At 43.2% G+C, this 27,294-nt stretch overlaps 1 protein-coding gene across 1 annotated transcript in view; it reads left to right on the top strand.

Moving 5' to 3' along the window:
• Positions 1–27,294, top strand: part of ATP6V1C1 (ATPase H+ transporting V1 subunit C1) — a 1,077,102-nt gene that overhangs the window by 677,245 nt on the left and 372,563 nt on the right. The window contains exon 8 of the mRNA XM_044065676.1: positions 11,505–11,573. Coding sequence (XP_043921611.1) covers positions 11,505–11,573 — 69 coding nt within the window. The remainder of the gene's footprint in view (positions 1–11,504; positions 11,574–27,294) is intronic.

The following is a 27,294-nucleotide window of genomic DNA, read 5'->3' as shown; positions in this document are numbered from 1 at the left end:
CAGTCGACAGGATGAACATTTTGAGAGAGAGATAGATGATTTAAAAGAATGTTTCCAAGAAAGAGGGTATAGATGTGAGCTAGTGGAAACAGCAGTAGCAAGAGGTACTGCGAACAGGCAAGGCAAATATAGACCATGGCTTGATGTTACGACGAACCTAGGAAGTAATTCTAGTAATCACAATGGTCACTGGATGAAAGGTAGGAAGAAGGAAACTATACCTAGGATAACACTAACATATGGCAGTAATGTCAAAGGGGTGTGTGACATCATCAAGAGGAATTGGAACATCATCACTAGTGACAGAAACTTGAGTGATATAGTAGGGGACTTTCCACAATTTAGTTATAAGAGAAATAAGAACCTGAAGGATATACTCTGTCACGATAGGGAAAACAATGAGGTCACATGCCTACCTAGGTCGCTGGGTACTGTCCCATGTGGGGGCTGTAAGGCTTGTGATCATATTAATAGGGAGACAGTGTTTGTACATCCTTCCACAGGGAAGAGTTTTCATTTTAAAGGGAGAAACACCTGTAGGACCATTAATGTGGTGTATTTGGCTGATTGCACGTCATGCTCAGGATATTATGTTGGTAAAACCAACAATATGCTTAAGGTCAGGATACTACAGCACATTTCATCAATTAGGAACTGTGATGAGCACAATGCGCTATATAATCATGTAAAGGATAACCCTACACATAGATTTAAATTTAGGGTGATAGCCAATGTATTCATTAATAAGAGAGGGGGTGATATTAGGTTAAAGACGGAAACCATAGAATCAAAGTGGATTTTAGATTTAACAGCCCATATTCAACCTGGGCTGAATGATATGGTGCCTCTGAAGCCAACACTTAAAAGTAGGCGTACTTTTTATTAAGTAAGAGTAGTGGCAATGTGTTTTTAATGATGACTTGTTAGCTTCAGCTAACAATTAAAACAGGGTGGGTTTTTTTTTTACTGAAGAGTGATTGGTGTATGTTTATTTTAAAATGTGATGCTTGTGAGAAGCACTTTGTCTGAAGAAGGGCTTAGCCCGAAAGCGCTCACTTTGATACTTTTTGGTTTGTTTTGTGTTTTAATAAACATTTTACAGTATTTGTACAGCAGCAGTTTCCAGTGACGTTTTTGGTTTGCTTCTTTCTGAATTGCTTATCCATTCTCTCTCCCTAATCCTTTCTAACATCCTGCGATTGATTCTTATAGTTGTCATGCACTATTTTATATGCCCTACTAATTATACCCCTTTTAACAACAGCTTCTGTTCAAGGCTCTAAAAAACTCTACCAATGCTGGTCATTCACTTAGGATCCACATAATCTTTTCTGTTGACCTATACTCTAATATTGATAGAATAATAATATTATTAGATTAATAGCAATAATAATTGATATCATTGGTAGAGAAGGCAGTCTCTAGCCTGGAGTCCAAATGAATTCTTGGCCTCTTCTCATTCTGTTATCTTTTCCTCTATAATTATTTGCTCCCGATACTGTGGTTCCTTTGCGGGTGGCCACGGTGGTGCAGCAGTTAGCATTGCCGCCTCACAGCAAGAGGTTCTCCGGTTCATTTCTCGGCTGGGGTGCCTTCTGTGCAGATTCTGCATGTCCTCCCTGTGGTCGCGTGGGTTTCCTCTGGGTGCTCCGGTTTCCTCCAACTCCCCAAAGACATGCTGTAGGTGGATTGGACACTCTAAATTGGCCCTAGGCATGAGTGCATGCATGTGTGTGCCTTCTGTGGAAGGTTGGGCACCAGGCTGGCAACTCGACACCGTAAAACTCCACTGCCAATCATGAGCGGACAGGTAATCCGCTGTGGCGACCCCTAACAGGGAAAAGCCGAAAGAAGAAAAAGAAGACTGTGGTTCCTTTGCCATCTTTCTCCAGTAAATTCCACCCCTTCTTGCCTATTCTCTGTACCCCTAATTGCAGTCATCCCCTGTCAGCAGAATATCCTTAGTCCATTCCAGTGTTGGCTTAGAATACCTTCTGCTATTTTATGAATATAATAAAATATTCTGTATGGTTTATTGTTATTCTCCTGAAGGATCTGCATCCAAAATCCCAGTCTCTTCTTGTTTCTTGCCCCCCATTTGTTAATCTTTTTCCACTTTGAATTATAGCTTTCTGTTTGTGCTGTGTACATGAGCCTTAACTTTGTAGCTGTACAATATCCAGTAAAATCAGGTAATCCTAAGCCACCGTGTTCTACTGGGAGGATCAGTGTATCCCACTTACGTCTTACCCAGTTCCACTCCCAGATAAATTCCTTCAACTCTCTATTAATTGTTGTCCGCAAGTATTCTGGCTGATAAAAAAGAAATATATGCCTGACCTGTATATAAAACTAAAGGGATCAAAACAATTTTACTGCTTGTATCCTACTGTCCATATCCATAAACAGGAGCTTTTCTCAGTTTTTTATTATCATTTGTTTAGTCTCTTCCCGCTTGCCCTCGTCTGCTGTAACGGAGATAATTTTAATCCATACTCTTAAATACTTCATCTTATCCTTATAAATATGGATATTGCTGAACCAGTTTGTATATGAATATATAATTTACAGCAGTAGCCTTTGTTTTATCCTCATTAATTTTCTATCCTGAAAAAACTTAAAACTGTCAAAATGTTTGTCAGCAATGACATGTCCTTTTCTGGATTTAAGTTTAAAAACATATCATCTGTAAATAAAGCCAACTTTTCTTGATTACCATATCAATTATATCATTGAATTTCTGTGGTCCTTATTCTTTGCTAGTGACTTTAAATATAAAGGGAAAATAAGACACCCTTGCTTGATTCCTCTTTTCAAACACAACATATTGAAGAGGAGCCATTCCACTTTAATTCTTTCCTCTGATCTTTCCTATATCCTCCTAGTTAACCAATTTATTGTATCAGAGAATGCAAATGATTCCATTGCCCTACTAATAAAATCCCAGCTTACTGTGTCAAATTCTTTGATTGCATCAAGACCCACAAACAACTGTAGTATTTTCTCACATTCAGCCTCCCTCTTGGTCATCATTGTTCTGCTAATATTATCAAATATTTGCCTGCCCTCTGTAAAACCAAATTGATCCATATTCAGTACATTTTTGCTAGTATAGACATAAGCACTTTATAATCACAGTTTACTTTTTCTTGCCTCTTGTTTGTATGTTTTGTATTTAAACCTTGAGCTTTTCTCTCTGGGTCTCATCTGAAACGGGACAGCTTATGCCCAGATTGGACAATCCTGATAAACAATGCTAAGAAGTAAAAGTACATACTGCAACTTCTGAACACTTTGTGCTGTGGTCACCTTATGTTTCTTTTGCAAGTTGGTCAGTGTGCCACAGGGGTCATTTCATTCCTCATCCACCCCCCCAAACACACACACACACAAACACACACAGTTGAGTCTTCAGCTTCATCAGCTTGCAGTGAGCAGTCTTTTGAATCCATGGAATGCGTTTCAGTACTCGAGCTCAGGGGCCTCCTTCCATTTGCCTCCACTAAGCTAATAACAGATGGTTAGTAACAGTGTAACTGGTCTTCAGTAGTGGGCCTATAGTAAAGGTCATTGTGCTGTTAGACCTTTGTGATTGTTTTTAAATGTCTGTTGGCCAAAGTGGCTCTGGAAAACTTAGAGGTCATGAGCTGATGTGTGCTCTGCACCCCACCAAGTGGAACCTTCTCAAACACAGCTACTGTATCCTCCATACACCTTCTGAACTGCAATCATTAGACCTTGTCAGATATAAATGTCTGATTTCCTATTGACTTAGTACAGTCACAGGATGCATATCGGTCAGTCTTTTAGACATAATTCATAATGATGCAGTTGCTAAGGTGGCCTGATATTTTGCCTTTTCTTCACAGACTGGTGTTTCTTTACCTCCTTCCTCTGGATAACAGACTGCCTTATGGTATCATGGATGTCCTATTCTTTGGCTAGGTTTTGGTGAGACCCTTTAAGAACTTCCAGCCTAAGCAGATTCTCCTGCAGCTTTAGGGTGTCTTTGCTGATGTCCTTCCATATGGCTATTGCAGTAGTTATCACATCTGGGATCTCTTGCCAAGGATAGCCCATCGTCTGGCCAGTATACCAAAGCCTTTATTACGTAGGACTGACATACATCTGATGCATGCTTCCCACATAAATGTAGTGTATAAAGGTGATGCATGTATACAGTCAATCCAGAACTTCCCTTTTGCCAGTCCGAATGACATCGTGTGCTGGTCTGAATGCCATTCACTTTGCTTGTTATACGGAGCCTGTGTCTTCAAGGTAAGTACCCCGTTGGGGTTCCTTTTTCTTTTTCTTATGTTTTTCAGTGGTTACATGTCATCCAAGAAAGAGAAATGTCAGTGTGGGAGGCAGACTTCCCATAAGGACCACCATGATAGGTACCTATTTTTGCTTAGGTGCGTCTCAACAACCACATTCAGTGTTCCATCTTTCTGACTTTTGTTCCTAAGATTTTACATAGCCATCTTTATTCCCTTTCCATTTATCTTAAGAACCAATGTCTCAAGCTGTTGGCCCAAGGTTCCATAGCAGAATTTGCTTGCCCCAAGGTACAGCCGCTGCTCAAAAAGAAGGCCAGGAAATCTGGGCCTGAGTCTGCTGCTGTCCAGCCTCCACCAGATGTCTCTCTTTGAGGTACATGAGAAGCAGGAGGACAGTCCAGTATTGCCTTTGATTTCTTCTGCTAATACCTTCTGAGAGGCCAAAACAGAACCTGCTTCTCATACATCCTCAGAGGCTATGCTAACATCCACAGTGACTGATTATTTCCATGGGGCCTAAAGAGATTCCTCAGTTCCTTGTTAGGGAAGAGGTGCCAGGTACCTTGACTGAATCCAGACAAGGGTCTGAGCCACTGTGTTTTGTGAAAGCAAATGTCCCATTGAAGAAAAGACAGAAAACTAAACATGTGGTGTCTGCTGCCAGGGATCCACAAACAGAATGGCAGGACTTCACCCAAGGCTCGTTCAGTGCCTTGATGGCATTGATATCGCCTCAGGGGGTTTCAGTTCCTGCACCCCCTTGGTTCTTTACCCCCAAAAGGACAAGGGACCTTTAGTCCTTAATGAGGACTCTGACTCTGATGTTGACTCTTTAGTCTACTGCTGTCAGTTCGCTTCTCCAGTAGACTGTGGGTTGGAGGAAGAAGAATATGTGAGTCCTGATTCTCCTTTGGAGGAACTATCTTTTGGTGATACGGTCTTGCATATGATGGAACATTTTAAGTGGGATTGCTCCCAGGTATCTGAGGTCTAGAAAAGTTATTACGAGTTATCACAAATGGACACTTCTAATCCTTCTGCTTTCCCTCATGTGCTGGCTGCTTTGTTAGATATCTTCTCGGCTGCTTCCCTGGCACCAGACTGCTAACCTCTAGCCCTTAAGAAGCCTGACAAGTTGTGTAAAGTGACTGATGCCTCCAAGTTTTTGTACAGATGCCCTTCATCTGACCCAGTGGTGATTTCTATATCTACTGATGAGTCTTCTAGGCTGTTACCCTCTTCTAAGCTCCTTCCGTTGGGTATGGACAGTAAAGCTATAAGAGAGGATTGGTAAGAAAGTGTACACTTCTGCTACCTTAACCTTTAGGGTTATAAATTACCAGACACATATGACCAAATATATTTGGTCTCTTCTTTCCCATGTTGGGAAGGTTGTCTTTGACATGCCTGACTCTGAAGGTAAGCCCCAGCTTCTTTACTGGGTTCTACTTCTCAGGTTGCTCTTCAGTCTGTAAAGTGCAACTGTGATGCAGCAGATGCTTCCTATAGGTCTACTGCTTCTGGCTCTGTGATGAGGTGCTATTCCTAGCTTTGCCTTCAAGCCTTGTCAGATGATATTAAAGCAAAACTCCACAATGCTCATCTGGATAGCCAAACTTGTTTGACACTGCTGTGGCAGAGCTCTTCAAGACCTTGCAGGATCAGGGTAAGGTCATGAAAGATTTGAAGCACATCTTTGTCTCACCCATTCCCAAGTTTCAGAGGAACCGTTGTAGTAAGACTGCTTTTTTGTGTAAACTGCCTAGACAGCCTTCCAAAGGTAAGAAGGCTCCTAGACATACTTTTTCAGATAAGCCTATACAAACACCTAGGTTCCAAAAGAAGTCATTTCCTGACAAGTCTGCTCTGCCCTCCCTTCCTCTCAGCCAGGTTCCTGTGTCCCTCAGGCCTTCTGTGCCTCTCCCAGTTTGTCATAAATTCACCACAGACTCTTGGATTCTCTTCATTATCAAGCAGGGTTACATTATGGCCTGAAAAACCCTTCACTCCTTCTCCGGTATCCCCCAACCTCCTACAGAACAACTTTGTCATTTTCCAGGAGTATTGCAGGGTCTGTTTGACAAGGGTACCATTCAGCTGATTCCACAAACTGAGAGGGGTCTAGAGTTTAATTCCAAAAATGTTTCTGGTCCCCAGGAAAGAGAGGTCTTGGAGACCTGTCCTGGGTCTTTCCTTTCTGAACACTTTTCTCATAGTGCCATCCTTTCAAATGCTTTATCTTCAGACTCTGTTTCCTCTGTTGCTTCCCCAGGCCTTTTTAATTTCCCTGGACCTAATGAACACCTACCAATCATATTCCTATCCACCCTCTATTCAGGATATGTTTACAGTTTTTTGTTTCTTCCTCTCATTTTCAGTTCTCTGCTTTGTCCTTTGGGCTCTCAGCCCCCCTCCCCCCGGGTATTCACCAAATGCCTAGTTGCAGTGTTTGCCTTTTGCAGGCTTTGGGATTTTCAGATTTTTCCCTTATCTTAACAATGTCTTGCTTCAGGCTCCATCCCAAACCAAGCTAGTGCAATATCTTCATTTTACCCAGCCTGTCCTGTACAGTCTAAGGTTCATGGTCAACATTCAGAAGTCAATGTTGACTCCCATCTCAGGACCATATCTTTATAGGCTGCAGGATCCAGACTGTTCCACTGCTAGCCTCTCTTCCTCCCACCAAGGTTCTGTCTCTCTCAACTTATTTTCTTTCCCTGTTTCCCCTGTCCTCTCTACTGGCCAGGGAGTTTCTAAGATATCTGGAGTTCATGGCTGCAACCATCCTCATACTTCCCTGTGCTAAGCTTCATATGAGAGAATTTCAGTGGTATCTCTGATCTGGGTGACTTCAACTTTGCCACCCCCTAGACTATTTGGTTCCTCTGCTCCCTTGTCTCAAACTGGAACTTCACTGGTGGATTCAACAGGTATGTCTTAATCATGATGTTCCCTTCCAGCCTCCTCAGCCATCCCAGGAACTCTTCACGGATGCCTCAGAGCAAGCATGGGGAGCCACGTCAGGCACCCTGAAGGTTTGGTGCCTTTGGTTCCCACAACAGAGGGCAGATCATATCAACATCTGGCTCTTCAAGCTTTCCACTCACTCTGGGTGCCAGGTCCCTTGAAGTTTTTTACAGACAAAACCACAGTCATGTGGTACGTCATCAAGCAAGGGGGCACACAGTCTTTCCTTCTTTGCAGACTAGCTCGTCAAGCCTGGGAAATAGCAATCAGTCTGCAAGTGACCCTACAGACAATCTACATACCTTCAAAGCACAATCATATGATGGATTCTCTCAGCAGATCCAGAACACAGCTTCTTTAATGGATGCTTCACAGGGATTTGTTTCCAGACATAGTTCATCAGTGGGGTATTCCTCAAGTGGATCTCTTTGCCTCCCCTCTGAATAGACAACTGCTGCATTTATTTTAGAGTCCAAAGTCCTTTGGCTTGGAAAATGGACTTCATGTCTTTCTCTTGGAAGGAAATGTTCTTTTATGCCTTTCTTCCCCTTCCTCTTTTTCCCAAAGTCCTTCACAAGATCAAGAAGGATACTCCAAAAATCTTGATGGTGATTCCCTTTTGGCCCAGATAGCATTGATTTTCCTCCTCTTATTCCATTAGATATCTTCACAAATTACTTCAACACATAGACCTTCTTACACAGGACAACAGATGCCTCCTCCATCCTCACTTGTCCATTTTGCAGAAATATCTGGGGGGGGGGGTTTCCCCCCTTTCTTGGTGTAAACTCTCCCAGCTAGGTATCAACCCATATGTTACCAGATGGGTAGCTAACTGGCTTACTGATAAAACCCACTCAGTCAAAGTAGAGGAAGCAACCTCTAATAGTAGACCCTTAATGAGCGGTGTACCCCAAGGATCGGTGTTGGGACCTCTACTGTTTGGGATATACTTTTCTGAGGTGTAAGCCAAAACCAGTAGTCTGTGGCTGACTACGTTTGCAGATGACCGCAAGCTGGGCACTGTCTTAAATTCCCCTAGTGATGTGAACATCCTCCAAGAGGGCCTTGCCCAAACTAATGACTGATGCCAGAAGCATGGCTTCAAACTGAATGCCAAGAAATACATCATTATCCCTTTTGGGGAAAATGTCATCCCCACTAATTATCACATTAATAACAATGTACACAGCATGTAGTCAGTCGTGAGGGACTTGGGCACCCAGGTTGATAGCAAACTGACTTTTGATCACCACATTGCTTTCGTTGTACGGAAGGCTTTCTATATGGCCCACTTCATAAATAAGGGTATTTCATCTGGGAGCAAGGAGGTCATAACATCTCTCTACTCCTTCCTTATCAGACCCATTATCAAGTACAATGCCCCCTACGGCATGTACCCTGCTAAGCACGTGCAGCATTTGGAGAGACCACAGAGGTTCCTGACCAGGAAAATCCAGGGTCCCAAACATGTATCCTATACAGATAGGCTAAAAGCCTTATCCATCTACTCAGTCTCATACAGACTGCTCAGAGGTGACTTGTGCCTGGCATACAAGGCCCTTTCCGACCCAGTCTTGATAGAGTTGCTGCATATCCACAAGACAACCCCCATTTGCGCAACCCACATGCGAGGCCTTAACCTGGTCTGTGACCTTAATAAAACTTGTTGGCGGGATAAATTTGTGTCCCAAAGATTCTCCCGTCTGTGGAATAGACTCCCTCTCCATGTCAAGCAGAGTACCTCTCTAGCCCTCTTTAAGAGGAACCTGGATGACTGGATGAGAAACAGAAAATATACCCCTGGGATCCCACCTATATCCCTGCTGGACAGGGGAAACAGGTGCTGACTTTGAGGAAACATGGACAAAATTTTTGGCTAGGCTTATAAGGGCCTCCGGGCCAATAGCCTAGTACAATCCTATGAACCTATGAAGATGACTGTTTTTGATGCCCATACTTTTTCAATGGCCATGTGCCCTGGTTGCATTATCTAGTCTTGTTATGAAGTGAGAGAAATTCATGTTTGTGCTCTATTTAGCAGGTTTCTTAGAATAGCGATGTAGTGAAATGATTCCATCCTTGGAGAAAGTATAAGTGATTGAAAATGTAGGCGTTTTTTCAGTCGTATGTTGAAGTATACTTGCTTTGCCATCTCATTGAATTGATGACTTTTGCTATCTTTACTGTTTTTAACATATTCCCATATGGAAGCACATAATTTAACATTGTGCTCCATTGTCTGTGGAGTAATTCTTCCACGACAGGTCTGCTTTTGTAATTGGATTATCTGCTGTTACTGTGGTCTGGTGGGCTTGCTGTGACAGTTTAAAGAGTGGTGTCCCTTTCATAGGTAGGTACTAGGCTATCGGCCCTGGGGCCTATATAAGCCTAACCAAAAAGGTTCCGTGGCTTTCGTCACCCAAGAAATTTATTTTCCTGTGTCCAGTGCTGCAGATGTGATCCCCGGGGTGAATTCTCTATTTCCCATCCAGTCGTCAAGATTTTTCTTAGCGGGACAATGAGGAGCCTTGCTTGACATGAATGGGTAGTTTGTTCCAGAGTATGGGAACTCCTGCTGTATCTGTCTGACAGCTCATGCTGTCTCCTGGTTCACACAACCAGAATGGCACGCAGAACAAGAATGTTTGGAAAAATTTCAAAAAACAGCTCCAAATTAACATTCAAGACAATGTTATTAGGTCTTAAGGACTGAGGGGCATTATCAATCCAGGACTTGTCCTTGACTGATCTTCCAGTCAAATGTTTAAGTATCTCCGTAGAATGCAGATGTATGGCTGTTATGCTGTTATGTAGAGAAATCTTTGAGAACCATCACTGGATTTCTGGTTTTGTTTGGTATTGATGACTGTTCACAGTTTAGGGAATGAGTAGGCCCTTATTTATAAACTGATCTCCCTTTGTGAGCTGCAGCAGAATTGGATCTCTTTGTTACCATGAGAATTCTATTATCCCCGATGTTTTTTCTGTCTAGTAGGTATATGGAAATCTAGCAAGTCAAAATGCACAGCTGCAGCTGTTCCTGTCAGTGAATTTTTCATCCATTTTTCTCCTTTTCCTTATGTTGTGCAGCCAGAAGGTTGTTTATATCCGTTGGGGGGCCCCCTCACAGCACCCAAGGCAGAAGTTTTTAATCTTGGAGAGTGCACATTATGAAAAACTCATTGATGGCATTGATGGAGTGAGTTACAGATTGGATAAGTTGAAATTGATGAGTCGTTATGAAGCCCATGGAAAGAACGTAGTAACATATGCTGTCTTTGGAGTGAGTGTGAAGTTTCTTCTGTGCTTTTCTCTGCTCCCATTGATTCCTAGTTTGCTGGCCATGTTCTTGTAACTTTGAAAGGCATTGTCTCTGGTCTTTATAGGCTGACTCGTACAAGACCATCCTTGCTGAGCATAGAGAACATTTAACCTTTGGGCTGGATGAATTATTGACCTCATTACCTGGCTTATGAGATACTAGTTGAGGTTGTTCTCAGTGGCCTAGGAGCTGGAGAAGAGGGAAAGGGAGCTCTCCCTATTTTCTATCCATCTTGGTTCATGGGAGTAGTTCCTATAATAGTTTAACCTAGCCTTGCTTAGCCTTAGTAGGAGGTAACCTGTTCCTTTGTCTCTCCCATTCTTCCATGAGTCTGGGTCATTCACAAACTGAATGCTGTCTGTACAGTCAATTTCAGTGAAGAACATTGTCTTGCTCTGGTTTTGGAGGGTGTGTCAGTTTTGAAGTCTGAGGGTCTTCTCCTGTCTTCCTCCTCATTCTGTGCCCATCTTGGTATTTAGATGTTGGGCTGCTAATACTGTCCTTAGCTTAGATTTGATGGTGCTGCATTTGGAACATGACTAGGCCACATCAACAAAGGTGTAGCTTGTATTTCTCCCATTCTTTTGGATCAAGTGTTCCTTTTGAGGAGAGGATCATGATGTACTTCCACTGTTTTTAACAATTTCTCTCGTTTCATTGTAGGACTTGCACAACTAGGACTTGTGATCATTTTTCACAGAACCAAGTATATTTGATGTCTCCAGTCACCATCTTTAAGTGTCCTTAGCTTTGAAGTAATGGTGTAGTCTACAACTAGGCATATGTGGCTAATCTGAATAAATACTGTGGTCATTGTGGAGTTTAAAGACCTTAAATGTCACAATGTTGAATTTTTGTGACATGCAAAATATGGATGAAGGTAGTGGTTATTCAGAAGGTTAAATAAGCTTTTAATTTTTTTTTGTCCCTAGGACAAATCACAGTGACTGGATGAAGAATTATGAAATGCTAGCTGAAATGGTGGTACCGAGATCAAGCTCGTAAGTTTTACTAATTTTGTTATTTTGCAGTAAAATCCATACTTCTTGTTAGTTTAGGTCTCTAGACAGTATTTTTGTGTCAGAAGCTGCTGCAGTTTGTATAGTGCAGTAAACATTGTTGCAGAAATGTTCTTGAACATCTGGCCATTAAAATTTCAGATTTAATTAAAGCTCAAGGTTTTAGCTCAGACTGGTTGCATATTCTTTCCTAGCTAATGATTTTGGTAGTGTTGCTTTTTTCACGGAGTCAGGATGCGTTTACAAAAGACTTATCCTGGAGAAAGTAAATAGGCTTATTATAACAGTTTAACTAAACTTGTACGTATGTACAGTGTTGTAAAGCCACCAGCTGTTTTTAGGAGTTGCTGCACCTTGGACCTTGTTCACCAGAGTTGTAAAACCATGCCTTTCAGTGTGTTTATAGTCATAGTAAATGTTTATATCAGGTTCTGGTGTTTATTGGAAGACATTTTGTGGCAGCCATATAAGGTCATCAGTACAGGCTTCACTTGCCAACTACAGTCCAGATATGGCTGCATGACAGTTTTGCTTTAATGATGGTTAAGTAATTATATGTTAAGGACCACTGTCTGCATTTCATTTACTTTAGCAGGAGCCCTTTGATTTAAATAACCATTGGTGTGTGGTGCTAGATTAGCTTGGACTAAAGCTGTGCAGTGTTTAACAGGAATTAGATCAAGGATTAGATAGTTTGTGAAAGATTTCTACCTTTAACTTGCACTACTAAAATAGTGTTTCTCAAGGATTAGACTCCCTCCATGGTATGTTAAATCTGACATCTATAGTAAACCTTCCATAATATCTAGCTGTGCCAAATAATGAATTTTAAAAATGACGTCATAAATATTACCAAATATATCCATAGAAGTTATGTAGAGAAGACATGGATAAGGATATTCTGAAGCAAAACAGTAATCTGGGAATGAAGTGAGCAACCAATACTCAAATTTGCACTTTGATTTTCTAAACTAGTTTTCTGTGTTGCTGAGTCAGAACATACCGGAATGGGTTTTATAAACTGGAAGCTCTGTAGTGTGCAGCTTCCTCCAGCACCATGCTGCTCTCTAAATGCATGTCACTGCTCTTCTGTTGTACATATAGATGAGTCAGTAAGAGTACTGTCATGTCTGTAAGAAGAGCATCTATGTATGCCATTGGATTCCCAAGCTAAGCTCCCAACTTCTCAGGCATCCAAAATATACACAACCATAAAGCCAGTAGTTGTAGAGATGCACAATAATGGGAATCCATAGCATGCAGTTGTGGTATGTATTCATTTACATCTTGGTACTCCAGTCCATGACAGACATCAGGGAAGAGTGATAAGAGTGTATAACCATTCTGCAAATGTGGTTAGCATTTACAGAAGCCGCTTGTTGTGAATAGTATTAATAACACAACTGATACTTGTATTGGGAAAAGCTGACTGTGTTTGTTATGCATTTCACTGGTATGTCTTTTTAATATTAAAATGTTTAAAAGCACTTTACATGATTTAGATTTGCTATTTGTTGCCAGGCACTGAACTGCCACAATAGTAAGGGGGTGTTGTCACACACATGTAGTATCATGGGCAATCATAGGATGAGGAAACATTGATCATGTGGTAAAATATGTGCCAACTGAAGTAAAGTTGCATCTGATGACCCTCTATATTCATATGCTGCTGTATTCGTGACAGCAGGGAGTTTGCCTCTGGTGAACTCTTATACGTCTGGACATTATACAAAAGTTAAATGCTACCGCTAGGGTGCGGGCGACATCCTGCATCTCTCTCTCGGATGTCAGTTGTAACTGGACATCTGGTATAAAGCGGATGTCAACATGCCCCTTCCTGAGATCTTCTCTGCTGCCTGTGTGACTGCCAGCTCCGGTCATTGCTTTTCCAGAAGAAGCGGTTTCCTAAATCCGACTTCAGATAAGTATCCCTTAGGGGTTTTCTGTTTTGTTAATTGCCACTGTTTTGAGTTACATGTCCGGTAGGAAGGGCAAGTGTCGGTGTGGAAGGCAAATTCCACATAAGGATTCACATGACCTCTGCCTGTTCTGCCTAGGTTGAGAACACGACCATACCATCTGCAGTATTTGTCAGTCCTTTGTTCCCAAGACCCTTAGAAGCCGTCTTGCTGCCTTAAAAATATAATTTGAGAATGAGAGACTGAAACGTTTAGCTTCTAGGATGGACCAGATGTCAGAACACTTAGATGAGCCCCCAGTCAAGAAGGCCAAAAAGAGTAGGCCTGAACTAGCTGCTGTGCCCTCCACTCCAGCTGTACCTGTTGAGGCTAGTGAAGGCCCGGAGTCCGAGCCAGAGTCCTCGGAGCATCCTTTGGCAGAAGACCTGGAGGATATCACTTTTTTGCCCGAGGTCACATCCCGAAGGGATTCTCAGGTGTCCTATTCAGTCGCTGAGGGGGAACCTAGGCTCGTTGTATCAGTGGGTCCGGGCGGTGTCTCTCAAATCGTTCTAGTGAGTACATAGTCTCTGACGTTGTGGTGTGTCGGCCGGCATCAGGTCCTCCAACGCATTTTAGAATCCTCTCCACCAGACACCCATAAGAAGAGAAAACAGAAAAAATAACATATTTCTCAGCCTCTGTCTTCTTTGCCTGTCGAACAACCCCCAGATTGGCAGGCCTTCACCCAAGGCCTTCTCAACACCTTCCTGGCCTTGCATCAGGGCCCAACACCCTCCGATGGCCCCTACGCCCTCTACTCCAAAGGGTCCTGCTCCCGATGTCTCCTCAGGAGAAGAGGATTCATCAGAAGATGAATCCCTCACCTACTCTTCACAAATTGCTTTTCCTCTGCATTATGCTTCCCCAGAACAGGAGTCCAACAGCACTGATTCCCACGGTGAGGATCTCACCTTTGGTGAGACCATCACAAAGATGCAAAACTTCTTTAAATGGGACAGTAATTAACACACTGAGACCCAAAAGAGATACTGTAAACTACTACAATAGGAGTCTCCTAGCCCTTCTGCTGTACCCCCAGTACACTCTGCTTTTCTGGATGCTTTCATGGCTGCTTCTAAAAGTCCTGACTCTCAGCCCCCAAAGACATCTGGGGAAGAAGGTTTATACTTCTGCCACCCTAGCAGTTAGAGCCATCAACTACCAGATGCACATGGCCGAGTATTCCTTGGCGCTCTTGGAAGATGTGGTCAAGCAATTGGGAGAGCTCCCTGACTCTCCTGATAAGGCCAAGATTTCCTCTATCCTGAACTCCTGCACACAAGTGACCAAACACTTTCAAGTGCAGCTACAATGCTGCAGAAGCATCAGCAAGGGCTGCTGCCTCTGGATCTGTCCTCTGGAAGTATCCTTGGTTAAGATTGCAAACCCTCCCTGATGACATCAAATCCAAGTTCCTGGATGCGCTCCTGGACAACAAAAACCTGTTTGTTTCAGCAGCTGCTGAGCTCTTTAAGGTCCTCCAAACCAAAGGCAAGAAACTGCAGGAATCGAGACATCTTTGTCTCCCCAGTTCCACGTTTACAAAGGAATTACCTAGCAAAAACTTCTTTTGTGAGATCCTCAGCTAAGAAAACGCAAGCCAAGCCTAGAAAAGACCACAGGAAATGGCCTTCATCTAGGTCTGTCTCCTCTACTCCATCTTCTAAACAGTCTTTTCAGGGAAAGCCTGGTAGTCTGTGACTACCAGGCCCTTCACCCAGACACCCCTCTTTCCATGCGCCTCTCCCTCTCCCTTCCCGCTTGGAAGCAAGTTACCCAGGACTCCTGGGTTCTTGTCTATCATAAAACAGGGATACTTCATGACATGGGAAGCCAGACCCACTCCCACTGGCATCCCTCACCCACCCTGAGACCAAATTCCACTTTTCCCACCAGTCCTGCAAGTACTTTTTGCTAAAGGAACCATTCAAGAGGTCCCGTCTACTTCAAGAGGAAGGGGATTTTATTCAAGAATCTTCCTGGTTCCTAGGAAGGAAGGTCTATGGAGGCCTATCCTGGACCTATCCCACCTCGATACCGTCCTCTGAGTTCCCTCCTTCGGGATGCTGTCTCTTCCTGCCCTTCTCCCCCACATCCTTCCTCAGGCATTCCTAGTGTCCTTGAATATAAAGGATGCCTACTTGCACATTCCTATCCATCCACTTTTCAGAAAATACCTCCACTTCTCGGTGGATTCTGCACACCATAAGTTCTGTGCTTTGCCCTTTGGTCTCTCTCCAGCCCCAAGAGTATTTACAAAATGTCTGGCCCCAGTCATGGCATTTGCCAGGGCAAAGGGAATACAACTTTTCCCCTATCTAGACGACATCCTTATCCAGGCTACATCAAGTTCCATGGCCTAGCAACACCTGCAATTCACTATCTCTCCTAACAGGTCTGGGGTTTACCATTAATCTCAAAAGAATCCTCCCTGATACCCTCTCAAGATTAGGTATTCCTAGGATGTCATATTCTGACAAGGGAAATGATGGCTTGGCTATCACCAGAAAAGATTGTGATGCTCACATCTTTCTTCGAGAAGCTCCTCCCTGTCAAAACCATCTCAGCCAGGGAATTCCTCAGAATCCTAGGATTCATGGCCTTGACTATCCCCATGGTTCCTCTGGCAAGGCTACACATGAAGTTCAGTGGTATCTGAGAACTACTTGGAAGCAACACCTACATCCACTAGAGTTCATGATCCCCATGCTTCCATGCCTAACCAGGGAACTGAACTGGTTGGTGGATCTCCCCAAGTCATTCAAATCTGAGTCAGCACCTACAGCCCACATCCCTTAACCAAGACCTCTTTACATATGTTTCAGACACAGGCTGGGGTCAACATTAATAAAATGGAGAGTGAAGAATCCATGGACCCCCCCACTCAACAAAAAGATCACATCAGTTTCAAGGAAATGAGAGCCTTGATATTGGCCTTGGAAATTTTCAAGGGTCAGCTTCTACCAGGCACCCTGAGGTGGTACACAGACAGTACCACTGTGCTGTGGTACATCAACAAATGGGGGGGGGGCAAGGTCCTACTTCCTGTGCAGACTAGCACTGCAGGCTTGGAAAATCGCCCTGGAGAAACAAATCCTTCTGCAAGCAGTATATATCCCCTCCACAGACAATGTGATGGCAGCTTCATTAAGCAGGACCATGACCCTGTCTCATGAATGGATGCTGAACAGGGAAGTGTTTATGGACCAGGTCCATCAATGGGGTATTCCGAATGTGAATCTCTTTGCCTCCCCCATGAGCAAACAGCTCCCGACCTTCTGCTCCAGGGCTCCACACCCAGAGGGATTGGAAGGTGGATGCTCTCTCAATCTCCTAGAAGGGGATGTACGCCTATGCATTCCCCCCACCCTCTCATTCAAAGAGTCCTGCTGAAAAGTTAGAAGGAGCAGCCTCAAATCTTGCTGGTGACTCGCTATTGGCCAAGGCAGCATTGGTTCCCCCTACTATTTCACCTAGCCAAGGGCAATCACCACAAGTTACCCCAGAAAAAAATGTGCTAATGTGTGGTTTTCAAAGTTGTTGTTTAGGGATACCTCCTGACAAGCTTTCCCACCACTTTTTATCATTGTTTTCACACTCTAGTATGATATCAAGGCTAGATTTTCTGCCAAGCACCCCAATGTTCAGAACAGTGCCACCACCAGTTTGTACGTTTCCCTGATGTTTAGAGCAGTGCCACCACCAAGATTTAGGTGTTGCATGTAGGGAAAGTGTATGCCTTTGAAGACATGCATGCTTATTCATTTGCAGATTCATTATAAGAAAAGCATGCATGCCTTTATTTTTAGGATCATAGCACTATTGGTTACATGCAAAAGATAAGGGCTGCAGCTTGGCCTGATCATAAACTGTTTTTGAATCTGTCCCACTAAAACCTTAGATAACCGTGACATGGTAGTTTGCTCTACCATTTATGTGCTGAGGTTAACCTCTGAATGCAAGTATAATGCAGGGGAGCCCAGGTGTAAAACAGTTAATTATGAGCAGAATCCTCAGTCATCAGATGGGACAGTTCAGTCTGTAGTCCAAGGTGTAGAAAAATCATTTCATTTCACCTTTGTTCCCGCTCTCTCCATCATCAGCCCCCTCCTAGTCAGTTGGCCCATTTTTGCCCTATCACCTAGGCGGGATCAAGCGGGAGGAGCCTCCTTTCAGACAGCAGTTAGGGGTGGTTCAAGATTTTTTGCAAGTTTTCTCCCGTGCATTAGCTGCGTCCACCAGCCAAAGTGCTGCCGAGAAGCATGCAGTTGGCTGTCCAAGGAGGACATCCTCACAATTATGCAAGGAGCATTTCTTCCAAGCAGCCCTGCCCTTCCCTGCATAGCACAAATTGTAGTTTTTCCAGTCACTGCCAGGGAAATCATGCCATCCATTGTACCTACAAGTGTGTGTAAATCCTTCCTCATCTCCTGGGAGAGGTGAGCAGGCCATGCCTCTTCACTCCTAATATTCCTCCCTACCTGGCTGTGTCCCTGCTAGGGCCACTAATCAAACTCCATTTGCATGAATCTCTGCCAGGGCTCCTTCCCTTTCTGCAATAGAATCTTAGAATCTGGCTAGATGTAATGAACTCTTGGCCATTGTTAGCCTGAGTTTGGAATTTAAAACGTTTTTTCCTGGAAAGACATTCCTCTTTCTTGCCATCATGATAGTGATAGGAGTCAGTCAAAAGAAAAGGGGCACACTCTTCTCCAGTTCTTTCTTGCCTCTTAGTGCCTACAAAACAGAGCAGCTTACTCCTTGATTTCTGCCTAATCAGCTTAGTTTTGGCTTGACAGTCACTGCTACCCATTTCTCTGTGCATTCCTTTAGGTTTTGCATTGTCTGAGCCACTTTTTGTTTTTGTTATTGTTGCCAGAAAATAGCATTGCAAGACAAACATGACTCGTGCATGTACTATCTTTGCTGTATCCTATTACCAAGAAACGTGTATTTTTTAGAAGCCCTTTACTTGTATAGTGTTGGCCCACAGGCATCAGCAAGTCCATATTCATCTGTAAGGTATTGAGAAGAAAAGAAGAGGGAACAAGGAGGAGATGTAACCTGTCTTGTTGTCCTTGCCTGACAAGAATGTGAGACACTGCCTGTAGTTTGGATCCTCAGCAGATTAGCACTATCCTTATTATTCGATGGCAGGACATTCCAGTTCTCCTGGGTAGCCTACCCTTGATTAGCCAGCTCCCTCAGTAGATTCTGTTTCGTTGAATGTCAGGAAGACCACCATTTGCATTTGTTCATTTACTTTTAAATCAGTGGCAAGTACACTGAGGTATTCAGTGCCTTGATTGTGTTGTGGCCACTGCTGATGGTTTTAAGCCCTGCCTGTGGCAGGGGCAGTGTTTGGTGCTCCTGTAAAAAACATCACTGGAAAGTCTTTGGTTGTTTCAATATAGCCCCCAGCGATAACACCTAGTAACTTTGGGGGAGGGGGGGCATTGCTGTCATTGGCTGGGCCCTGGTGGCACCTTTTGTATTTCTCAAAGGATTTCTGCATACCAGAGGAAGAGTTTTTCTTTTCAACTGGCCATAAACGTTTCTCATGTCTCCATGCAGCTGGCAGAATAATTAGGGTCTCATTGTATGTGTTGTGTTCCTGATGAGGGGCTCATGCCCTCTGCCTATCTATAGTTATAGTACCCTTTGGATATGGAATTTTCTGGGGATTGGGGTACTAAAGAGCATTGGGAGATGGAGAAGCCTCCTGAAGATTTCTCCTTCCCTTACCTCATCCAATCTCCTTATCCTCTTTCCTTGATGGAATCAAGAGGTCAGAGATTCCATCATTCCATCCTAAGGATGCAACCTTTGAAAAGTTGTACATTTATTTAGGTTCCAGTATGGAATTCACAAACTCTCTCATGGAAAGAAGTTCCAAATGGCCCATTATCTGGACTTTCTTGACCCCCTCCCCCAAATGTCTCCCCTCCTTACTGATATTAAATTGGTATTGAAGGAGAATTTGCAGCACCCCAACAGTCTCCAGCTATGGCCATTTGGTTAGACAGGAAATATCTATCCTCCTTAAGACTATGACGTTTTGGACATCAGCCCATTGACCTTGATGGCCCAAAACAACAAAAGACCCCACAGCACCATACTAAACTGCCTTCAGATGAGTCCAAAAAGTTAGATTACTTGGGTGACTATATGTACTGCATGGCTACTCTGGGCTTACTAGCTTGAAAATACACCTTACACTTTATATGTTTTTATGTTTGAGCTGTTTCATGAGAGCCAAGCTATTAGTCTCTCTGGCTATCACAGATCAGAAAGAAGCCAGGAGTCACAGAAGGTCTGTAAACATAAACAAGAATTAGCACATTTTTTTAACATTACTGGCATACTTGAATGATAGCACAAGCAAAAGCAGCTCCTTAACAACCATGGTCTGAGGACACAGTTCAGATGGACCTGTTTGTGAAAGGGGGAAGTAGAGCATCACGTGTGTCAGGCTGGGTCACTATTGCAAGTACAGCCCTACTTAAACTAAGTGTGTGTGTTGTATTGTGCTTACAGGTGGACAGTGGGAGTGGTAATGGGGTGGTGAAGAATGCATGAACAGTGAGATGTTTGCAGAGCCATAGCTGGCTCTTCTAGTGCCTAGTACCATTCCTAAGTCTGGTGTCTGTCATTTATAACTTGATGGAAAAGTTCAGGAGCCAGTCTGAATGAATTGGGAAAGAGATGCTTGTGTACATAGGGAAAGGAGAGAAGAATATGTTTACAAGGAACATTTATTTATTTGGTTGCCTTTTTTGACCAGGATAGACTGACCACACAAAGCCCATTTTCAGAGGAGGCTTGAGAAGAAAGGTTCCATCAGAAGTACATATGTAATTGCATTTGCGTTGTACATTTACAATTTCAAAGATGCAGTTGATTCATAACAGAACTGCGGAAAGTACATTGTACATTATGATGTTCTTGTTTCACTGTTGCAGTCATCACTTGTGGGTTATCATTGCGCCATTACATCAGTCTAAAGATGCAGTTGTTTCATAACAGAACTGCAGAAATTACATTGTACATTATGTTCTGGATGGTTTTCCCAAAGGGAGCCTCCTTAGTAGAGGAGTCAGGGAACACCTCAGATGAACCACGTATTATCATTATGGAGGGCACATACAGAGTGCATCAAATCTTTGTCAGAGACTAGGTTCCTGATATTCTGAAGTGTGGTAAGGTTCTGAACCTGTGGGAGTAGTTCAGGCCGACGTCACACCTAGAAAGAAAAAGCAGAAGACTAGGCATGTGACCTACCCTACAACTTCCAAAGGAAAAGAATGGCTGGACTTCTCCCAGGGCTTATTTAAGGCAATCATGGCAATAAAACCACCTTCCTTTGTGTCACAGGCTACACTGCAAAGACACACTCAAGATTCCTCTTCCTGTGATGAGGAACAGGATCTGGATTCTGATCACTCTGTAGATTATTTCTCACAGATGAACAGCTTTCCTGTGATGCAGGGGGCTCCCTCTCTTCTGACTCCCCTACTAAGGAGGCCCCCTTTGGGAATATCATCCCGAACATGATGAGACATTTTGAATGGCAATCTAAGCAAATCTTGGATGTTCAAAAGAAATACTACAGTATCCTGGAAATCCTCTCCAGTTCCTCCAGTACTAGATACATATCAGGATGCCTTTCAGTTTACATCCTCAAATCCCTGTTCTCATCCCTTGGTAGCTAAAAGACCAGACAGATTCTACAAGGTGCCATACCTTTCTGTCTTTCATTCTTCCTGAAGCTTTCCTTGTATCACTAGACCTGAAGAATGCCTACCTCCCACATCCCCATTTGATCAGGATCATCACATTTTCCATTTACTGCTTTGCCTTTTGGTCTTTTTACAGCACCAAGAGTTTTTACAAAGTGCCTAGCTGCAATGGTACACCAGAAATTCAAATTTTCCCTTACCTGAACGATGTACTGATACAGGCTGTCTCCATAGACTCCCTCCTCGAGCATGTACATTTCACAGTTCATCTCCTATCCATCATAAGGTTCACAGTCTGCTTCAAAATATCCCATCTTACAACTCTTCGTGCTCTTTTTTTTTTTTTTTCGGGTTGCAGACTAGACACACTCAGAATGCTTGATTTCCTTCCTCATGAAACTCATGAAAAAAATTCTTAGTATGGCCGCCTTTTCAAAAACATCTACTTAGTGTCTCACTGCACAGCAAGGAAGATACTCTGGCCCTTGGGTTTCATGGCAGCTGCCTCCAATGATTCCTCATTTCAGTGGTGTCTGATCTCAACATTCCCTTCCCTTGGATACTCTAATCCCCTTATTACCTTGCCTCAACAAGGAGGTACTCTGGTTGGAGAGACAGGTCATGCTCATCTGGATCTTCCTTTCACTACAGCCCCACATAACCAAGTTCATCACACAGATATTTTGGACAGAGCATGGGAGGCTTGGACAGAATCCTACAGAGCACAGGGGAAATGGCCTTCCCATATCCTGAAAGAATACATCAACCTGAAAGTAGTGAGAGCCCCTTCCACAAGTATTGCAGATATTCTTCAGTCTGTAGAAACCAGGCTCTCTACTGGTATACACCAACAACACAACAGTTATGTGGTATCTGAATAAACATGGAAGCACAAGATCTTATCCATTGTGCAGAATGGTACAGGCAGCATGGCACCTTACCACATGCAACTCTGACAGCTGCATACATTCCTCAAAGGGGAATGTAATGTCAGACTCACTAAGCAAGTCTTTGGAGGACTCTCACAAATGGACCCTGAACAAACAAGTCTTAAAAACTGCAAGGTTTCAGTGGGAAATGCCATGGGTAGACCTTTTTGTTTCTCCAGAAAATCACCATCTTCCACAGTTCTGCACCAGGAGTCCTTCCCCCACAGCTTGGAAGACCGATCCTTCTTTTTTCCAGTGGTCAGAGAGCTTCCTGTATGCCTTTCCCTTTCTGCCACTACTCCCAAAAATCCGTCTAAAAGTTCAAAAGGAAGGCCCATATCTCCAGCTCCTGGCCTCCTCTTGGCCAATACAGTATTGGTTTCTTTTCCTACTACACTTGTCCAAGAGAAAATATTGGAAAATACCATTGCCAGCAGACCTGCTCACTCAGCGGCAAGTTCTGCTTCTCTATACAGATCTAACGTCTCTGCCTCACTCTGTGGATGAAAGGGTTCTGACCCCCTAAAAGATACCTCTTTCTGAGGAGGTGGTACAGGTTCTACAGGAAGCAAAAAAAAAAAAAAAATACCACCAGAAATCATATACAGCTAAGTGGAAAAGATTTTTAGTTTGGTGCTTCAGGCACAACCAGGACCCATTCTTATCAGATATTCCTGCTGTTCTCAAGTATCTCTGCAAATTATTGTACTGTGGTCTGACCTGCAATACCATTAAAGCCCATCTGTCTGCTATTAACACCTGCCTACCTCTTGATCCTCCTCTCATGTCCAGGACAGAGGGCAGACATCTCTTAGGGGGTGCTCTACACTTTCAGCTGCTTAGGAAGCCTATTTTTCCTCCCTGGAACTTTGTGCTGGGAAAACTGACTTTGCCCCCTTTTCAGCCAGCAGCTTCTGCCTCTTTAAAATTCTATACCTGGAAGGCTATCCTTTCAGGGCCAATCCATCATTTATGCCTAAGTTAGTAAGTGAGATGTCCCTCAGCCAGACTGTCCACATGCCTTCCTTTTTCCCCAAAGTAAGGGGGAAAGAATTCTCCACTCACTAAGCATTCATAGGCAGCTGAGATTTTACTTGAACAAAATAATAACTGACCAACCTTTTCTTTCTTTCTTTCATGGATTCAAAACTGGGCCTTCCTGCCTCTAAGCAAACCATTGCATTTTGAATATTTAAGACTTTCTTTCTGTTATACACAGTCTGGGAAAGCATTGTCTTACTGCCCAAAAGCACATTTTACTAGGGTGGTGACATTCTTCTACGCATTCTACAAGAGTGTAGATGCCAGGTCCATCTTGGAAGTGGCCGCCTGGTCTTCTGTGCACACATTTACCAAGCATTACAAGACTGATGCCTTTTCAAGATCCAGGGCTGTCTTTGGTAGGTCTCTCCCATCTGATCTCCTGTACAGTTCATCCTCCTTTTAACCAGCCTCCCCCTTCTCTACCTCCTTCAACTCTGGAAATCACCTATATGTTATGATTTCATTCAGGACATAGTACAGTTCTATAACTTAACATAACAGTAGATGCCCTACTGATCACTCTTGCAGTATTTCTTCTCTTCCGCCTTCCCCTTTTTTTCCTCTTCTGTTCCTATTTTTCTCTTTCAGTCTTCTGTAAGCTGCCACCTAATAGACTGCTTTCGGAGGACTTTACTTACCTGTTTGAGCTACACCCCTCCAAGCTGACCACTTTTATCTCTCAGTAGACTTCAGGCTGCTGGCTTGGAGATAGTTTGAGGTACTCATGCATACATCTGCCTATATATCTCAACACATACAAGCTGATGTCACGTGTCAGATGTATGCCCTCTGGAAGGTAAAGCTTTGGTACCCCTGTCGGACATCGGCGGACAAATACCCATATGTTAATTATACTGTAGCAGTGATCAGTAGGCTATTTACTGTTCTATTAAGTTCTTACACAACTGTACTGTATAATGAGCCAAAACATCTTGGCACTCTATGTATTTTTTGGAAGAGATGCATGGTGTGTGACACACTGTAAAGTGCTAGTGCTTCACTCCAGCCACCCAAAAGTGCAGGACAGAAGGACTGCTGATCTGCCTCTTCAGTATGAGTATGGCAGTCATTAAGTATATCTGGGATGGGGTTCAGATGGTTTCCCTGCTCAGCCACAGGTGTGTGCTACAGCACCAACAAAAGGTGTGAAAATGAAAAGCAGGCATAGTTATCACCCTTAAGGAAGTTTTACATTGCTGAGGTTTCTTAGTCCCAGTGTGTTTAATCATAACCCTCAATTAGTGAGGGCTTATTGAGGCACTGGAGCTTTCCCACTTATCTGTTGAAGAGAGAGGAATTTAAGGAATGGGAAGTGGAAATTATTCAGGAGTTATTAGAGAAGATAGAAATTTCTTCTGAAAATATAGCTAGGGAGTAGGATAAAATTAAAGTGGAGCTTAAAAATAGGCTGGAAATAGAGAGATATGGTTAAGAAGTAACAAGAATTATTTAGAGGGATTCACAAAGGTTAAAGTATTACAGAATACGGGGAATCTTGTGGAACAAGAGGAGTAATTGCAGAATGCTAAGTAGAAATTAAGGGATTACCTCAGTGATATGCACAAATTTAGAAAGACTGCTGTTAAGCAACTGTTTTTGATAACTCCAGTGTACACAAACTTTTAGCACAATGACTCGGGCAACAGAAAGTAGAAGGAGTTGTTGGCAAGCTTAGAAAGCTTGTAACAAGGAAGATAATAAGAGATCCTGTAGAGGTACTAAAAATATTTCAGAAATGTTATGAAAGTCTGTATGAAGTGGAGAAACATGGAAATCAAGAAAAGGTACAAATGGAAATGTTTATGGAAGAATTAAATATGTCAAGGCTAGAGGGAGAGGAGGCTCAGTTAGGATTAGATGGTATTCCTGTAAAAGTTTGGAAGCTAGGAGGGAAAAATGATAAAGATCTGGAAGGTTTTGTATAACAGTATTTTAAGAGGAGGAAAAGCACCAACATCCTGGAAGAAAGCAGTGGGGGCTGTAATACCTAAAGAGGGCAACGACCCATCAGATCCAGTTTTATACAGGCCCACTTTAATCCTAAACCATTGATGCTCTGTATTCCTATCTCGCCTTCATTCTTACTGATGGGATCGGAGCCGATCCTCGGCTCCGACTCGGCCTATTTACAAGCTCGAAGTCTTCTAGTTAGCTTGTGGCTAGGTAGGTATCCCATGGTGCACCAGTACAATCCCCAGATCTTGTTTGCCGCATCGAGTTCGGATTTGCTTCTTCTTGGCCATGGCCAAGTCTTACACATTTTGTTCTAAAATTTTGGATAAATCTTCTATTTTCACATTTTGATAGTGTTATATAGCATTTTATAGCTATAGTTAGTATAGTGTTTGCAGTTTAAATAATTAGTAGCATTTATTACAGCGCCTTTTGTGTGCAATTTCTTTGAGTACAGTTGGCCATTGGCCTTATAGTACTTTGGTATCCTGTGTGCCAGTTTTGACTTGGTTGATTTTATATATAGATATATATATATATATATATATATATATATATATATAAACTTCTATATTACTGTTTTCATACTATTGATATTAGTAGTTGTAGGTGCCTTTTGCGCTTAGTTTAGGCTTGTGTGCTTGTTTAAATACTATAAGTAATAACTGTTTTGCGGAGATTTCCGCTTGCTGATATTTCTTGTCATTAGTGTTGCAGACAGGATGAGGTTCTGTTGACCTTTGTTCTTTGTGTTTTCCACAAATTAGACTGTATTCCTGTTCTAGTGTGTGTACAAGGCTCTCTACTTGTTTCTGTGCCCTCTAGGTCCATTTTAGTTAGAGGACCTAGTTTCTTTTTCTTAAATACCCGGGCTAGGCCCATTTAAGTTAGAGAACCTAGTCCTCCCACTTTCTTTCCTGTGTGTGTGTAAGTTCATCTTCTATGAGATGTCTAAGGAAGGCAAGGACCATAAGCCATCTGGCTTTAAAAAAATGTGTAAAATGCTCACAGAAGATGTCTATAATGGATGGGCACAGTAACTGCATAAACTGTCTTAGGGCCATCCACCTACAGTAAACTTGTTTATTTTGCCACTCTTTTAGTGCTAGGGTGTTGCAAGAAAGAAAAAATAAGCTCATACTAAAAGGTCTCCTAAAGCCTACTTTTGAGGAAGATTTGGCTAGCTCTTCCTCCTCTGCTAGATCTGAGGGATCTAAAAAGGAAAAATCCAAATCCTCTAAGAGGCCCTCCCCGGTGCCGGCTGGTGTCTCGGAGATGCCTCTTAAAATTACTAAGTCTGACAAAATTACTATCTCATCGGCCCCACTGAGTTCGGAGCCAATTTAGAGTTCTGCTACTGTAGTTACAGGGTCGGCACTAAGTAGTTCGGAGCCTACCACTGAGAGTATTCAATGAATCTGGTCTATGGATCCTTTACCGGTCTCCCCTACATTAAGGTCACCCATACTGCAGAGATCCCGTTCTCCTACTCTGTCCTCCAGGTCTTCCAGGAGTTTATCGGAAGAAGATGTGGAGATGGTAGTGCCGAGACTTCTGAAGTCATCTGCCTTACCTAAATTGTTGGCTCCAACCTAGTCGGTTCCGGGGGCCACTTGAGTCCATCCCCCCTTTGGTGATTCCTCCCCCGAGGCATGCTGGTCTTTTGGAGCCAGAGTGTTTGGTACCGCTGGTGGAACCCTCAGTTCCAGCTCCCCCTGAGGTTGTTTCGGAGCCGAGTTCCACTCCGACACTCTCTGTGCCGTCTGTGGTGTCTAGGAGCCGAAGCTCCCTGGTCGGCCCCGACAGGGACACCTGGAACTGAACATCTTCAGTTCAGACGCTTCCTCTCGGTGCAGGTGAGCTTGGACCCTAAGTCTGTCTCGGAGCTGATGGCTCTGGAACTGATGGCATCCTCGGTCTCCTCGAGCTGAGAAGGTCTTCGGAGCTGGAGAGGTCAACATTTGAGATGATGAGTAGTGTGCTGTCCCGATCTTCAGCTCTTACCAGGGGTACCAACACTCTCCCCCAGGGCACCTACTTCTTTCTCAGCTCCTACTCTCTCTCTGAACAGCAAAGA

The sequence above is a fragment of the Protopterus annectens genome, chromosome 3.part0 (assembly GCF_019279795.1).
Source record: "Protopterus annectens isolate FY-2018-M chromosome 3.part0, PAN1.0, whole genome shotgun sequence".
In the NCBI taxonomy this organism is placed as follows: Eukaryota; Metazoa; Chordata; order Ceratodontiformes; family Protopteridae; genus Protopterus; species Protopterus annectens.
This window is presented reverse-complemented; position numbering and strand designations above follow the sequence as displayed.